This window comes from Netta rufina (assembly GCF_964035555.1).
Source record: "Netta rufina genome assembly, chromosome: 2".
NCBI classification, from domain to species: domain Eukaryota; kingdom Metazoa; phylum Chordata; class Aves; order Anseriformes; family Anatidae; genus Netta; species Netta rufina.
This window is the reverse complement of record NC_140124.1, coordinates 19,574,323-19,591,927: the sequence shown is the minus strand read 5'-3', so window position 1 is coordinate 19,591,927 and position 17,605 is coordinate 19,574,323. Positions and strand designations below refer to the sequence as shown.

The 17,605-nt window shown below is 38.4% G+C and overlaps 1 protein-coding gene across 4 annotated transcripts in view; it reads left to right on the top strand.

Annotated features, from left to right (window-relative positions):
* Positions 1 to 17,605, top strand: part of MLLT10 (MLLT10 histone lysine methyltransferase DOT1L cofactor) — a 117,963-nt gene that overhangs the window by 72,477 nt on the left and 27,881 nt on the right. For all 4 annotated transcript variants that reach the window (XM_084282179.1, XM_084282182.1, XM_084282180.1 and 1 more), the window contains one exon: positions 10,430 to 10,608. In XM_084282179.1, coding sequence (XP_084138305.1) covers positions 10,430 to 10,608 — 179 coding nt within the window. The remainder of the gene's footprint in view (positions 1 to 10,429; positions 10,609 to 17,605) is intronic.

The following is a 17,605-nucleotide window of genomic DNA, read 5'->3' as shown; positions in this document are numbered from 1 at the left end:
CCATGGAAGTATTGCAGGGGTGTTCGCTATATGCTGGCACTCAAAATCATTCATTCTATCATCTTGTCAAAACAGACATACATGCTGAGGGCTTCATTCGTTGTTAGTGTGCAAAAATGAAGTGGTAAATTGAAAATAACATGTAGTTGTGAGTTCATCATCATAAGTACGAATAAAGGGGTGATGCAAGTGGAGGAGGTGTGCCATCAGTCTGAGTGCCGTCACCTCGGGACAGGACAGGGCATCAGAGCGCTGTGTTACCGTGGAGGCTGAGCCCCGGAGATTTCCAGCTGCCCAGCAGAGGAGGAGAGTATTCACGGTCACTTGGGGCAGAGATCTGTGCTCTCAAGGTGCCAAAAAAAAAAAAAAAAAAAAGAAAAAAAAATGCTTGAAGAAAAGGAGGTTCATGTGAGCATCTCATGCTGGAAGTTCTTTCTGGGCGTCCAAGTCCCTTCTCAGCTGGTCACCCTAATGCCCGGGAGAGACGATCTGCTCTGTGTTCACCTTTGGATCTAGCGGTGAAGCAGGAGGGATGCCTCATGATTAAAATTAGTGAGGCAGCTTCAGTTGAAGTTTCTAAATTTGTTGCGGACAATGAAATTAAAATCGCTCTTTTGTTGGGGAGACTGATCGTCCCGGGGAAGGCTGTGACTTTTTATTTGCAGCGGGAGCACACAATGCAGCTAATTGGCGTGTGCTGGCATGTTCTCATTGTACCGGGCGTTTAAAAGCTAACAAACACTGACAAAAGAAATATAAGTAAAAAATTACAGCAGATAGAAATAAATCCATTTTACAATTTGAGCTCCTGTAAATGATCAGAGCTCTAATACAAGAAAGATGTATTCAGGTATATTATTGTTCACTGAAATTCCTGTCTATACATATATTCTTTTGTGCGTCTGTTAAACATGATCTTAACATGAAGCCCTTTTTCTCCTAACTCAAAAGCTCTCTCGAAGTTGATGAATACCATACATAATGGTAAGTTATATTAGAATCTTTTTCAGAGGTTCATTTATCACAAAGGGTAGCCTTTTGTGGAAAATCCTGATTGAAGGTCTGCATATTCTATTGATTGGGTGAAATACGGGTCTGCAGCGAGTCAATTGTTCGGTACTTGAGTGAAAACTTTGTAGATTGTCTGCAGGAGCCTGATAGGTCAATAGTTCCTCAGTTCTCCTTTGATGATCTTTTTGTGTGTGTGCAGTAAAATGATAACAGTTTTATTCTAGTTCTGAGATTCTTTTCTTTAATTTTGTGAATAGTGTTTCTAGTTCTTCTTCTGTGCTCCATTCATAGGTGTGTTACAGTGGTATCTACCTCAGGAATTCTCCCACTTACTTTCCTGACTACTTAAATTACTACGAGTAATGCATGTGAAGGTATCCATGTGTTGTCCCTTCTTTGTTCCGACAGCCCAGTGCTGCCCGTTTGTGCCATTGCTAACGGTGCTATCAGTTTCACAGGGAGCAATATTGAATCTTTAATGTATCTGATTGCAGCTTCCCTCTAGTATTCGGTGCTAGCTTTGTACCCCTAGTTCTGTATTCACTCATACTGAGTGGAAATGAAATAGAGCTTATTAAATTAGGGCTTGGTTTACTTTTTCAGGGCTTTTGTTCATTTATAGGAAACAATTGTAGCTATATTCACAAGTTACTGAAAGATTTTGGAGGGCGTATTTACAGTTAAAACACTCATGAAGATAATTTTGAAGATGTTCAACCTTATTTCTCAATGTTGTGTTTAACTGGCATCAGGAAATCTAGTAGTAAAAACTGGAATTTTTTAGTTGGGGTCAGTCAAATAGAATTATTTTTCTTGTATGTTGGAGGGGCAGTGCGATATGCATTGTAAATTGTACTGACATGGAGTTCAGCATATGCAAAAGAAATCAAATGTTTAATCTCTGCATGATGAAGTTCTTCACATTCGAAGCTAGTGATCATTAAGATTTTATAGGACTTCTGCTTTTCACTCTATTGGAGCCACAAATTACGTGTTAGGCAGATGTCTGTAGTGGTGGGTCTCTTTTATTAAAAAAAAAGTTTATATTTCATAGTCTACATGTGATGAGAAATACTGAAATTTCTCTAGATTTGCTTTGCTTTAGTAAAACAGGTTTAGCTTTTTTCCTTTTGATATAGGGTTTCCCTCTCACTCTCCCAGGTGTACAGTGCTCTGAACCAGCTTTGAGATGAAGGAAAGCAAGCTCACCATTTTTCTGAACAAAAATAAAACAGCTGAAGGGTATCTGACAAAGTGGGCTGAATTTGGACTTGGTGAGTTTCTGCTGTTTTATAAGCAGAGCATTTTTGCTGTTTGATGTCATGGAGGTACAGATTCACAAGGGAACGCAGAACAGAAATTGATGGGACACCATTTGTCGTTACTACTTTCCACATTGCAATTTTTTCAGAACTGATAGCGTATTTGTAACTCCAGCACAGAACTTGGGAGGGCATAGATGGACGTGGTTACTTAATATTGTGTGCTTTCTTGTTAAGCTTTGTAGGAACTTGTTCTTGTGGGCCAGTATAATTGTTACCTATATGTTCATTCCAGAACAGTGTTTGGACAAGGTTTATCATCTAATCTGCCCTTTTTTTTGGTGTGTGTGTGCACACATGCATGTGTGTTTGTGTGTTTTAGCTGCCTTCCCATGTTTCTTTAAATAAAATTTTAAAGTTGGTTTCTTTCCCTCCTCCCCAAACCCTGTCTTGCAGTTTTTTTAAACATCAAGGAAAAATTGTGCAGTGTGTGTAGGACGGAAAGAAGATATTAAAACTTGAGATGGTATTTAGGTATTTAGCATTTAGGTTACTCCAACAACATAATCATCTGACTCATAAGCTGAGTCTGAGGGGTTTGTGTTGTCTATAAGAGTTTTAATGGAGACAGTGTATCTAGAGCTCGTTTTTCATTGCACTGAGTTTGTTGGCTGCCTATCAGCAAGAAAGTACCAAAAAGGGAAAGAAAAAAAAAAAAAAGAGTTCTGGCTTGAGTGGAGACAACTACGAGTTTGAAACAATTTTGCTTGATAGCTCTGGTTAGTATTAAGGTGGGGGTTGAAACCAGTGAGTTGATTTTTGTGCTGACAAAGTGCAAAGGAGGAAGAATGACACCTGAAGGCTTGAACACGTTTGAAAGAGTTGGTTGAAAAGGAGGGCTAGAAAATGGAGTCATGCAAGCGGCATCTTTCAATAAAATTATCTGCCTTAATAGAAGAGAGCCAGGACACTTGAAGACAGAAGTGGTACACTGCAGTTTTGTCAGTAAGCGACAGTACTCGGTTCTTTGGTTCTTGATTTTGGTAAATATTACAGTCAATTTCTTCTATTTTGCATACTTTTTGTGTTTTAAAAAATGCAGTTGAGAGATCTGAAACATTCACTTTTATTCATGGTGTGACAACTTTGTGCTTTGTGCTTCTTAGTCTTACTCTGGACCTTCCAGTCACACTTTCTGTATTTGACCTTGAAGTCTCATCTCTTCTGCGCCATCTTTTATCACTGGAAAGCAGGAGGAGGGGATGCAGGCTTACATGTCTGCTGGGGGATTTTAGGGCATACTTAAAAAACCACCACCACAAAAAACCACCCGCAGCTATGGGGACTAATGACCTGAAGGTTGTAATTTCATGTTAAGAGCTAGCTGTAAACTGTGATGGTTGGTTGTAGCCTTTCTCTGGCTACTTCTGTTCTTACTTGTTCTGTCTGCTCTCAGTTTTATTTCTTACTCCTGTGTCTATTTTTGGGTCTACTTTCACCGTTTGTCTTACGCTATTTTTGAGTCACAATGTTGAGAGCTGTAGCACAGCACAGACAGCCATTGTGTCAGTTCCAGTACTGTGGTCATCTTTGGAAGATAGCGTCTCTGCACTAGCAACTTTACAGCTCTACGCGACTGGTCTCAGCATCAATGTGGGCAAAATTTGGTATATATGCGATGATTTTTTTTTTTTTTTAGCATGATAACTTAAACTAGGGAAAGTGTCTACTGAGCATGGATATTAAAGTTTTTTGAACCTAGCTAAATTTGGGCAGACTTTACAGTATAGATAAAAATTACATCTGCCTGTGGTGAAGCATGGGGATAGCAGTGCTCAGCTAACCGGTATATATGCTTTTTTTTTTTTTTTTTTTAAAGGTAGAGAAGGGCAATTTACAAAGGCGACTGAAATAGTTCCTTTCCGCTTATTTTAATTCCTGGCATTTTTTCAGAGTATTGACTAAAGGGCTCTCATTGTTCAGTTGTCAAATATTGCAACCTTAAATGTAACTGCTTGCCCACGAGTTTCTAAAATACCATTTTAAAGCTTTATTTATTGGTAATGACACCTATGTAGTCTATCAGCAGTTAAAGCAAGCCAGCTGTTTGCCACAACCAGAAATAACTAATCACAACAGAATTAATTCCCTTGTTACACGTGTTAGCCTCTCTAATGTCCCTGCTTTCCCAATTCTGTCTCAGTCAAGCATCCTGCAGCATACCTGCAAAGACACTAACTTCAGATCATTGGAATACAAAAGGAGAAAACTTATAGAAGAAACTCCTTTAAAATACTACATTCCTCTTCACTGCTAACAGAACATAGTGCTTCCAATGACTCCTCATTTCAGCACTGAGATAGAATGCTGTCAGACTGATTTGAAGTAATGGTAGGTTTTCTGAGATCTGAAGTTTTTAAAATTTCCAGTGAGAACTTAATGTTTTGGCTTATCACACGTCATGTTCCTACTTGGGAATACTTGTTTAATGAGCCTAATATGGTTTTATTTTTAGTGTAAGTCATATTACAGCTACTTAAATGTGTATGTCTTGGATCATCAAGACAGAAGTGAATTTATAGAAGCCATAGTCTTTATTTATCAGTTACTCTTCCATATCTAACTTCCTCTCGGAAAGATCTTTCCCTGCTTTTACATATTGGACCTTCGGGTTTTTCCTGTACTTTTGAACATATTGTGCGTATCTCAGATCTGACCACGTAGTTCTGGATCTTACTGATCTTCTTCTACAAGAGATCTTCAGAACTTATTTAACCATTCTAGAATAAGCATGTAATTCTTAACGTGCCTCATTTTATAAAGCTACATTATTTATAGATGTAAACCTTACGCAGGCTGTTACAAAGCATCTCAAAGATACAGTCTGTGAAGTCAGAACTTCTGAAGGCTCACAGTTATAAAGCAAGTAACGAATTAGGAAACTTTTCTTCACAGTGATCTCTACTGATGCTTTCATCAGGGTGATTTTTAGCATAGTTATGATAGCACAGAAGTCAATAGGGAAAGAAAATTAAGATATGCAGGCTTTTCTCCTGTAAAATTAAGCATGTAGTTATGCTGTTGAGGACAACAGTGGGTCCTATTTCCCTATTACAGATGTTTCTGTAGAAGAATAAAAGCAAAACCAACAGTTCCCTTAAATCAGTAGTCACATTATCATCTCAGCCTTTTGTACTTCCTTTTAGTATGTGATGCTGTAATATAATATATTGAATAGACCTAGATAGCACTTGGAGCAAGCTTATAAACAGCAGTATAGGTATCAGTGGTGCCAACTTTGGACCAAGACATTGTTCCTAAGTTACTTTCAGCTCGGCTATGAATTATATTTTTGGAAGCATTGTAAGGGTGCAATGAAAATCTGCCATAGGATCAGCATGATGGGATAAACCTTGGTATCCCAGTCCATATGAGCAGTCACGGTGCTGAGAGGACTGTACGCCTCTAGTACAAGTATGAGGGAGCAGTCTGCATGGTAAGAAACAAGCTGGAAGTGAGAAGGCAAAGTTACAGGGACTGAAAACTTAGGAGAATCCTTTCAGCTAATGGTTTTGAGTGCTGCGGTGGGACAAGGCAGGAATGATGTGCTTCGTGACTTGGCACTGATGTTTGTTGGACGTGTCCCAGAGGTGTATATGGTACCTGCTGGAAGCACAGTTTAGAGCGACATATTTTCCTCTAACCTGTTCTTAGAAGAAAAAGGAGAAATGACCTTGGAATTTCTGGAAGGTTTCCAAACTTTCTCTGCAAAGATGATTGTAACTAGTATACCAACCGGCGTGCTTCTCCAGGCTTTCTGTTGTGACACACAGGTTATCCCCGTTCTTCACAAACCCCTTTCTGTGCTGGGATCCCCCTTCCTCCCAAATTACCTTAGGATCTTGCAACTCGGCCATCAATATCGACCTCTTTCTCATCTAAGAATCGTCCTGCCAAAATGGCTGCCGCTGTCACAGGAACTGATAGCGCCGTGTCCTGTCATGCGCCGGGCCTCCGCCCAAGCGCAGCCCCACAAAAAAAGCCCCACAGCTTTGTCCTAGGGCGTGCTGTGGAAATCTACATCGGTTCAGAAAGGCTTGCAGGAAATCCACAGGGGCAAAGTTGGAAGCAGATCCAAGGCTATTAAGTACAAAGGCCATGCCTGAAGCTCAAAACCTGTAAGTCATAGATTTCTGGAGGCTGGGGGTGTATTTGAGGGAGGTCTTACCTTGTACATACCCCCTGCTTGTGCTTTTCCTTGTGCAGCTGCTACTGGGCGCAATAACCTGGTATTTATTTGTTTGTTTGTGCTTAGCATTAGATTCACTTTAGCTTATATTTTGTCTATATGGCAAAATAATGAATTGTGGCATAGTTTTCTTCAGATAACATTCCATTAGAGTAGAACATGTTCTTGTTTAAAAACAAAACAAAACAACCAAAACAACACTAAACCAGCTGGTTGCTTACCAACAGCCGACTGCATTAAAAGGCACTTTTTCATTTTGCTCTGTGTAGAAAATTGTTGTGGTTTTAGGGTGGATTTCCTGGCAATCGTCACAGGAAGTGGAGGTGCTGGGAATGTGTATATAGTTAATTTTTTTCTCAAGAAGCTCCTTGTTCTTAAAACTTTGATTTATGTGGGCTTCACTTCAAGACTGATTTTTTTTTTTTTTTTTTTTTTTCCCCTCCCTCTTCTTCCCCCCAAGTGGGAAGGCAAATCTTAGGTTCTGTGGTCCTGTGCAAGTTTACATTTAAAAAAAAAAACTCATTGACTAGATCGTTATTTCTTAAGCTTTGGCAAAATATGAGGGGCAGCAACCTGTGGCAGATACTCCAGATGAATAGAATAGCTGAGTTGGATGATCGCTGAAGTTCCCTCATAGCCTAACTGGAACTGCAGGGATCATGGTGTAGCTTAGTGTATTGATGTCAGCCATGAGGTGCACCAGTGTCGAAAGCGAGAAGTTCAGCTCTTTTGTTAATTCTTCAGCTCGTGGGACTACTTAGTTTGGGAGACTTTTAATGAAACCATTTCAGCTGCTCTGTGTGCCACTTCTGTGTTGCTGTGTATGTCGCTGCACAGCTAGTTATCGCTGTTCTTGAGTCTGTATAATCGGTGTGTTCCCTGCTCTATACTAACGCACTTCTTTGCTAAGCAGGCAGTTATTTCTTGTCCAGATAAGCTTTTTTTTTTTTTTTTTTTTTTTTTCTCTCTCCAGTTGCCCTTCTGGTAAGCATTTGACTCCAGCAGTGCAGGCTATACGTGCCTCTTAACTCTCAAGACCTGAAATGACGTTTTGCATGTCTTAGCGGTGTTAGGTGCAGTCAGACTTCACCCTGGCAGCCTTGTGTCCACCTGCAGTACTATTTAGCACAAGTTCTTGTTGTTTAGCTTTTCAGTCATATGGGAAGGACTTGAAGGAGATTGGTTTGTGTGGCACAACTTTGGTATGTAGTGCTGTGTTCAGTTCTTACTTCTTGCTGATTCTGAGAACGATTTATCTCCTCTCAGAAAACAAAAGGACAATTTGATATACTTTAGACATTTTAAATACGTACTTTCCTGACTTTCCGATATGATGAGCATGTAATTTTTATACAGGTATTTTTGAAATGATGTGAAAATCAAGGATTTATTTGTATGTTACACATAGAGCTCTTGAGTGCTTGCATGAAGTCTTGGTTGTATGATTAATTCCAGAAAGTGCACGGGCTTGATGTGTTAAGTAAAGTTACATGGTTACAGGCTACATGGAAGTATGTAGCCCAAGCAGAGTATTTGGATAGGTCATGTTTTCTTGTATTTTGCAACAGCAACAAACAGTGTTTAAAAACAAACAGACCAAAACAAACAAAAAACTACAACAGTAATAAAGGAAAAAAAAAAGCCTACCTCATTCCACCAGCAAATTAGTTTATTACTTGTCTGTCTTCTGAAGTAGTTTTATACCTGTGATTTTTATAACTTACTGCTTGTTTTCCACAATTTTATTGTAAAGAGGAAGAATAAACCTTACAATTGAAATAGAAGCAGCAGAAGTTCTGCAGTCATTAAATATGTAAGGATCTGAAAACGAAGGAAAATTTTAAAATATAATGTTTTAAATTGTGGAGTTGTTTTATCTTCCTGACAATCTTTTTTTTAACTTTCACAAAAATTTTTGACTTTAACAAAAATTTTTTTCCCACTCTTGATTGTTGACATTTTATGAGAGCAGTAGTGTTTGTGGTGACTAGCTCTTGTGACTTTTTAGAAGTGTTATGATATTTCTTTATTTTTTACCATTAAAACTCAGAGCCAGATAGTTCTGAGTCTCATCATTCTCAAGAAATGTTGTGGCTTTTATTGTTTTAAGTACACAACTAAAATGCTAGGGGGTGGGAGGGGACAGGGACACAAAAATCTCCTTTTTATTAATTTCAAATCTGATTTAAAACATACTTTTTTTTGAGGACCTATATCATCCTTTAGCTTCTGTGGTTTCTAATATTGCATTTAAGAATAGACTCAATAGCAAGGCTGTTTGTTAACCATGTGCATTTCGGTAGCGTGTAGGAAAAATCTAGAGCAGAATCCACAAAATTTACTCTGAGTTAGATAAGGCAGATGGAATTGGAGACAGGTCCCAATAATGTGAACGGTTTAAGGATCCTAACTGCTTGCAATGCCATAATTATAGATTTTTGGGATGCTGATGAAATAAAGGGGAGGGGATGAGATGACCATAGAAGGTGTGCTAAATGGAAGGAGAGAAGAACAGAAGCTCAGTAGAAGCAAAGCAAGTATGGAATTGTGCTATGATGAAGAGACTGGGGAGGAGATTGCAAGTGCCTAACGTAGCATAGGCAGGGGAAAAAGTGTTGTCAGAATGAGTCTTTGGCTTTTTTTCATCTCTTCCTTCTCTGTTGGGTCTGGCTGGCTTTCTCTTCAGTTTTTCTTGACTGTTAACACAGGCAGGGAATTGAAGATGCATCACTGTTTGCGTATTCTGGGTGGTTTGGGCTGATTTCCCTTGCCTGGGCTCAGAAGGAATGCTGGGTGGCACGTGGTATTTCAATATTGCATATCTTCCTGTTGCTGCCTTCTTCAGATCATTATTTGTACAAGTGACAAACTAGCTCCACCCTTTGCCTTCTAACTGGCATTTCAGTTCTGTTGCTTTTTTTGATCTAACCATGTTCATTCTACTTCTGTTTGCTCCCTGTGGCACTCTTCCTCTAACTGCAGTTCAGTGCTACCATGCTTGATATTCCTTGGCCAGCTGACAGCTCACTTTTCTAATGCACGTGGAGCCTAACAGTTTCATAGACAGGTACTACTTCTCGTCCTGGGCTTCTGGTCAGTAGGGCTTTTTCCCCATCCTATGTAATGAACGTTACCCTGCATGTAGATGAACAGAAGTAATGGCTTCACAGAGGGGTGTGAACTCTTCCCGTTTAAATCGCTAACACGCGAGTCTGACTAATGTTAATGTGTTCAGTCACTTACTTGTTGGCTGCTCTAGCAGAAATATTAGTCAAGCATTCTTTGATCACAAACAGCTTTAGTTTGTGGATAAATGAAATGCCACCAGTTCTACCAGCAAATCTGAGAACCTTATCCTCAGACTTGCTGTCACTTTTTCCTCAAAATGTACAAGAAATCCGTAGTTGCCAAAATTACAATTTTAAACAAATGTATGTTGTTCAGAAACATGTTACCTTAAAGTCAAAAAGTATTTTTCCAGTTGTATCTTGTATGTTCTGTTATACAGCCCAATACTTCATTCTTTATCTACTTTAGCTTTTACAATAATTCTCTGAAACAGTATGCTTGGATAGCAGATTCAGTTGAAGGCAGGTATTTTAACCCAAAATACTGCTACTCTTAATATTTGAGCATAGTTTGTAATGCACATAAATACTTGATCTATCACGTTTTAGTAGAACTTAGACCTGAGTCAGTCTGTGTTCCCTGAGTTGTAGAATGTCAAATGACAAGAGCACTTTTCTCAATCAGCGCGGTTAGAAATTCTACACAGGAACTTTCTGCATTATGTCTAAAATAATCTTGTTTGCTTTGATTAATTTTCTACTGCATATTTACATGGTTACTAGAAAATGGGGAGGGGGAAGAGAGAGATGCATGTAATCATTTTTGTAATTTTTTTCAGGTATTTTTAGCAGCAATGATGTAGCAGTATCATTTCCAAATGCAGTATCTGGCTCAGGATCTAGCACTCCCGTTTCCAGTTCTCATTTACCTCAGCAGGCTTCAGGCCACTTGCAGCAAGTGGGAGCTCTGTCACCTTCAACTGCGCCTTCTATAACTACTGTTGTTGCTGCAACTCAGGTAAACTATCACAAGAGTTTAAGTTAGCAAACAATGTTATTGACCCGCTTATTTTCAGTGTTACGAGAAGACATCATTTATTTGGGAAACAGGTTAATAAACGTATTTGTTGTGAAAATGTCATAGTGGCTAGAGTTTCCCCACAATATTACATATTTCTGTATCTGTAGAATACATAGATTTAAAAAAAAAAAAAAAAAAAAAGACAGTGGAAGTATGTAATAATAATGATTATATCATGTAACCCTAAATGCTGGTTACAGTTCGTCAGTGCTCCAGACAATGTCTGTTATCAGAACAGTGTTTTGAGAAGGGATTTAAAAGAGGAAATCAGGTAAAGTTTTTGAATGTTTCATGTAAATAAAATATGGTGATATCAATTAAAGGATGAATGGATTTATGTGGGAGATTTGAAAAATGGACAACTAAAGCTAGCCTTGGCAAAGAGGAGGCCGAGGTTGGCATCTTGATAGCAAATGGAAGTTGACAGACATACCATAGTTCTGTATTCAAGGTCATACAAATAAAGGTACGTAGGTTGTGTTTGCTGAAGGGGTAAGGGAGGAGGAGGAAGTATGACATGGTCAAAGTAATGAAACAGAACAATTATCTTGATGGTAGTATTTTGTGTGAATTTAAATTGGACAAGATTACATTCGGGAAAGCCATGGAGTATGAAGCTATAGCTGTAGAGAGCCAACATGATTAGAGTGAATATGAAGGAATACTGTACTGGGCATAATCGTTCTTGTACTTTGTGTTACTTGTATTTTTTGTTTTCTGTTGGGAAACTGTTTTACAACTAATATATCAAATGTATCTTTCGGTGCGTGCATACAAGTCATCAATTTTTAATTTAGAGAAACTACAGTTTCTATAGACTTAAAATAGTGTATATAAACCTGAAACCTGTGTGTGTAATAGCTGTATAGCAGAAGTACTGTATGTAGACAAGTGTAGAATGCATTTCAATATCAAATGATGCTGTTACATATAGCAGGTAGTATGTACTTTTAAAGTAATTCTTCCGGATTCATTTCCAAAACAAATAAGCCTTGTGTTATCCTAATGTGTCTGTGTCTGATTTCTGTATCATAACGTTGGAAACAGCTGTCTAGTTTTACCCAAAACTGGGTGACATCTCCACAGAAATTGATAGAAACCATTTTAAGGAAATAAATTAAAACAAAACAAAACACGCGGTGCTTTTGGGAAGAGCTAATGTAGCATTGAGCTATCATGAGGTCAACTCAAACAAAACTGCTGAACGACCTCACCAGCCTGTGTTGACAATATGGTAAGAGGGCAAATTAACTTGGTGTTAGAGGGAAAACAGTTTCTATTCAAAACAGATACAGTAGACTTGAAAGAAGTATGAGAGCAAACAATGGCAAGGACCAGCAACTTTATAAGGAATGAGTAAATGGTGTAGGACTCCTGGCCTGAAAAGGAGTCTCTGTGATTGAATAAGCCAAAGGAATGTAAAATCAGAATTAACATGGAATAGGTAAATAAGCAAGAGCTGTACACAGTTGCTTTCTATTTGTTAAACTCTGGAGGATAAATGGATTAAAAAAGCAATGGGACAGAACCCATATGCTGTTTCCCAACTTTTAGGACTCGCAAACCTAAATCTAGAATACCTCTGGCATAAAGAGAGGCTGAGGGAGCTGGGGTTGTTCAGCCTGGAGAAGAGAAGGCCCCAAGGAGACCTTACAGTGGCCTGCCAGTACCTAAAGGGGGCCTACAGGAAAGCTGGGGAGGGACTCTTGGTCGGGGGTGTGGTGATAGGACAAGGGGGAATGGCTTGAAGAGATTAGATGAGATATTAGGAAGAAATTTTTTATGATGAAGGTGGTGAGGCCCTGGCCCAGGCTGCCCAGAGAAGCTGTGGCTGCCCCATCCCTGGAGGTGTTCAAGGCCAGGCTGGATGGGGCTTTGGGCAACCTGGGCTGGTGGGAGGTGTCCCTGCCCATGGCAGGGGGTTGGAACTGGGTGATCCTTAAGGTCCCTTCCAACACAAGCAATTCTGTGATAATGATTGTGTGATGATTTAAAAAAAAAAAAAAAAAAAAAAAAAAAGGCAGTTGTCTGCGCTGTGAAAGTGTCTTTTTTTCATGCTAAATCATGATGACCACCTGTAACTTTGTTTTTCCTGGACTCTGGGAATTTTAGTTCATGAGGTCCTTACTGGTATTTGAACAGACTCAGTCAAGAGAACCTATTTTACCATGCAGTTGTTCCTAAGTCAAGAGAACCGTTTCACCATGCAGCTGTGGACATGAATGAATATGCTTCAAGGGTGAGGGTTTACCTACTTAGTTCTGCGAGGTTTCATAAGAATGCTGCATCAGCTGACTGGGTTCTTGTGGGTGTATTATCAGTGTTTACCCACCTCTTGACTATGAAAGTCTTCAAATAATGGTGTGCTAATGTGTTTTTTGTGTAGTGCTCTAATTAAAAGAAAATCAGCCAAGATGCTAGGCGTACCTACAATGATTACTAGTTAAGGTAAGCTTGTGCCCCTATAGAAGGTAAAAGGTAATGGTTTAAAAGGTTGGGTTTATTTGAACTATTATTTAAGAAAGTAACTATGCTCAAAATTTGATTGCTGAGCTGTTCGGTCAGCATGACTGATGTGCAGTTGGAATAATACTAAAAATGGGAATAGCCTCAAATATATGCTGTTAAATCACACTCCTCTAAGACTTAATTTAAGTTTTCTTTTTCTATTAGGCAACTATAAATTATGATTTTGGAGAGATCATAAATTGACAAATCTTGATGTATTTTGTATCCTTTTTTTTTTTTTTTTTAATTTTGGGGTGTTAGGAAATTCCAAAGAGAACGTCTTAGGGAAAAATCTACTTCCATAGATTGAGTCTCAAAATTGGCTGAACTGTTTTGACAAGGAGGCTGTGGTAGACATCTAATACAGAAAATTTTACTTGTAGCATTAGGAAAACTTGAAAGCAATACTACCCTGCCTGTATTGTTGAATAACTGCTGTGTCCATATAAAACTGAAGTGATGAAAACCCAAAAAAGTAGTACACCCCCCAGTACTGCTTTTTCCTCCAGCAACTAAACAACACTAATTTTAAAGCTTTTTTTTTTTTTTTTTTTTTTTTTTTGAATCCTGGAATTCTGGTTTTTAATTCTTTGATTCTCTTGACTGGTAGGATGGGATGGCTCCCTCAGTGCTTTTTGTTTGTTTTTAAGACTGGCCTCATTGTAATCGCCTTTTCTTAGGTATCTATCTCACTTTCTGTCTTCATCCCACCCATGATTTTTATTCCAATGTAATAAATTCAGAAGAGATGATTAGCTTGTGTTCCATGCTGTGCCATAACTGAATTTAACTGCTGGTGTTTCTCACCAGCTGGGAATCAGTGGTCCACTAGCTGGAAATGCGCATATATATATATACGTGTATATATATACATATATGACTGATAGATTACACAGTGCAATTAAGTAGGACTTTATTAGCATGACAATACATTTAACAATTGCAAGAGCATAAGCAAAAGACATCTTCTCTGAGAAGTATGTCTTTAACTTTTTCATGAAAATTAATGTGTGCTTTGTTAAGAAAAATCGCTTTCTTGCATTTTTGGTTTGAATATTGTCTGAATTTTTCCTTGTTAAGCCAACTCACAGTTTGGACCAACACAAGGTTCTGTTCTCAGCTTTTATTTGAAGATTTCCTTGTGTTTCATACTTGATTGTATCAAAGCTGGTGGTTACGCTGTTCTGCAACAGCCTGCTATATTGCACTTTCTGATAAGCTATTCTTAGTGACTAATACGTGTTTATAACGAAAGTAGTGACCTAGGTGCCTCAGCATCTTTTGGTATTGTCCATCAGTGTTTGTTTTCTGCTTGTCAGGAAATGCTGGTCATTAGAATAATAGAATAGTTTTTTTATTTTAAATTAGTTTTAGTAAATTACCTGTTTTGTAGTGAAGGAGATGGTTGCTGCTTTGGTTAAGATTGAGATTGGTCGAGCTGTCTATTCCTTTTGGTTCCCTAAATGAGTGAAACTACCCAAGTAGTGCTCCATGCCCGTTTGTTTCTGGGCTCTCTGTGCATGCAGAATACAGCATCAGACTGCAGAAATAGAAGTAAAGGTTTTTGGCTGGGTTTTCTCTAGTCATTGGTTAATTTCTCAGACTTCATTCTTTTAATAAAAAATCATTAATAATATTTTTAGTGCAAGTAGAATATACATGTAGTGGTTTCTTTACAATAGAACCTTTTATTTTCTAGATTTGTAGCTAATCTGCTCTTTGGTGCTGGTATTGTATGAGTCAGTAATGACTCATAGGTTATAGTAATCACGGTTTATGCAGAAATTATTTTCAGAATTTCATTTTGGAAACTGTGCTCAAGTTGCAACTTTGGATTTATTTTGCCTCCCATGTGGCGGTATCTAAGGTTCTAGTGGTTGTAAGAAACAGAACCACGGGGCAGTTTGAAGCAGTATTGCACATCCCTGACACTAACCTGTCTTACAGCTACAATCCAAAGGGTTGCTTTGTGTTTCTTAGGACAGAGAGAAAAATGTTGCTAGTAGATTCTTTCTTTTCTCAAGCTTTTTCTTCCTCCATGGTTTCTATGTTGTTTTCTCCCTAAGTATCCATCTCTTAGTTTGTGCAGCGTGTTTCCTTGACCACAGAAGCAGCTAATAGAGGGAAGAAGCAGCATCTGTAACAGCAGTCCTTGTGACTTGCACAGGGACAGGGAGACTGAATAGCTGCTGTTCGTGACTTTAGTCCAGGATTTAATTGTGGTGGTGTGAGAGGTCCACTTCAACACAGTGTAATAAACTACTGCCTCGGTGGTGGAGATGTGATAATTGGGAAGGTAGGTGCTGCTACTCAGTTGCAATTCTAAGTGAAATAAGTTTGCTTTAATCACTTCCATTATCCCTGAAGTCTGTTTGGCTTTGCTCCCCTTAGGAGCAGTAGGAAAACAGCAGGGTTTTCTTTAGCATTCATATAGTGGTGGTTATCCTCCTTTGTGTGATCCAGCCTTTAGAGAGAGATAAGGCTTAATTTTTTCAATAGGTTTGGAGTTATTTGTTAACAATAGAGGAATGTGAAAGCTCAGGAATCCTAAGATCTTTTCAGATGCTGAATGTATGGCAACTGATGTTTCAGATGTTGCTGTCCTGTGGTTTTTATTTTCTCACTTTCTGAATTACTCTAGTCCCTAGTTTTGGATCTGTGTAGCCCCCTGCTCTTTCTCTACACCATTAGTTTACACTGTTTTTGTATTTTCCTATTTTACTGTTTTTTCTTCTGTCACAGCTCATCATTTGGCATATTCTCAAGGCAACCTTCTCCTCCTTTTTCTTTTTTTTCTTTCAAAAGAAAAAAAAAACACAACACAATAACTGGCAAAAAGCAATGCTGTTCTTAATTCTTGTGCCAGCCAGCAGAGGTTAGGAGTGACTTCGAGAGCAATGCTAACGATGCCTTCCAAAATAGGGGTGGAACGTTCTCTGTAGCTGAAATGATGATTACAAAAATACAGCTTCAACAAGTAGTCCTTACTGAAAAAGCACTTTTAGTGGGCAAGTCTTCAGAAGGCAGATTTGGCATTTTTGTAGGAAAGCATAATGCACCTGATTGATAGTGCTACTGAGTTTCCAATTGTAACAACAAATTATGGATATTATATTCTCAAATTCAGTATGGCCAATGAAGATGCTCCTCCACCCATTTCTGTATCCCAGTCTTCTTCAGAGAAACATACCCTCTTTCCTATTCTTCCCTGCTTATTTTTTTAATGTTCAGCTTGAAGTAAATGTGAGGAAGGGAAGAAAGTTTCGGGATAACTGATGTGTGCTAGAGCTGGGCAGGTAAAAATGTAAGTCTGTTTAAATGAAGTTTCTGGGCCATCCTTTCTGTGGGTGCTCTAGAAAATGGTAGGTCTTGTTAGCTGTCAGTGCTTTAATGAGCTTTTCTTCAGGGGGTAGGAAAAAAAAAAAAAAAAAAAAAACATGAAAAAGGACAAACTGTCCTCAGTTGTAGGATGCTGTGACATGACAGACGTGATAATCTCGGACTTCAAGTAACCTGCACTAGATGGTTGGTTGCTTAAGTGGGCATCCTGCTTCAGTCCCAAAGGTACACATCACAACCACACGTGATGGCTGAAGTTAAGGATTTAGTATAATGCACATGTGGACGGCTTTGGGTCAGAACATCTTAAGACTTAAAACTAGAGGTGTTAAAATCATCTCAACAGACTTATTTAAATAGAATAACCCTTCCTTGCTGTGCAAAAGAATTTATCCTAATTGTGGTAAATTTAGCTGTGCAATCAAGGATAATTTCCATAACTTGGGAAGACCCTTATGTTGTTTTTATATTTCTTCAGGTCAATTTCTGAAGTCTGTTTCCTAATACAGAAATAACAGCTGTTGAATGCTTGAATAGATGTTATGATGTCCAGAGTGCAGTTAAAGAGCAGAAATCTGTACAGCCAAGCCTAGTGACTTGGCTGGGTCCTTTATATTGTATAACAGTTATTATGCCTTATAATGAAACCTCTTAACCCCTAGGAATCAGTCATTTATATAAGCATTGATAGTGCTTATGGTAATACGTTATTTTTTCTCAAATTTTTCCAAAATATATTACCTCTGGTGATCATGACATCAGGTCATACCAGGGTTTTCCTTTCTTTGATAGTAAATCAAATATATGATCTTTCTTGCAGATAAGCACTTTGTTCTGGTTTCTGTTTTTTTAAATTCTTTCTTAAGATGATTTGCTTTAAATTTGAGTGGTAATTAAAAATAGAATAATAAATCATCTCGCAATTATGATACTGCGTGGTTTTAAGCAGCATGCTTCCAGAAAAAGGAAATCGTATCCTTACAGTGATACTGTAATTCTCTAATAAATAGACGTGGTGGATACATGGAAACCACTTAACATATTTTATGTGACTATCAAAACACCTCTTGGTGATAAGATCTCTCAG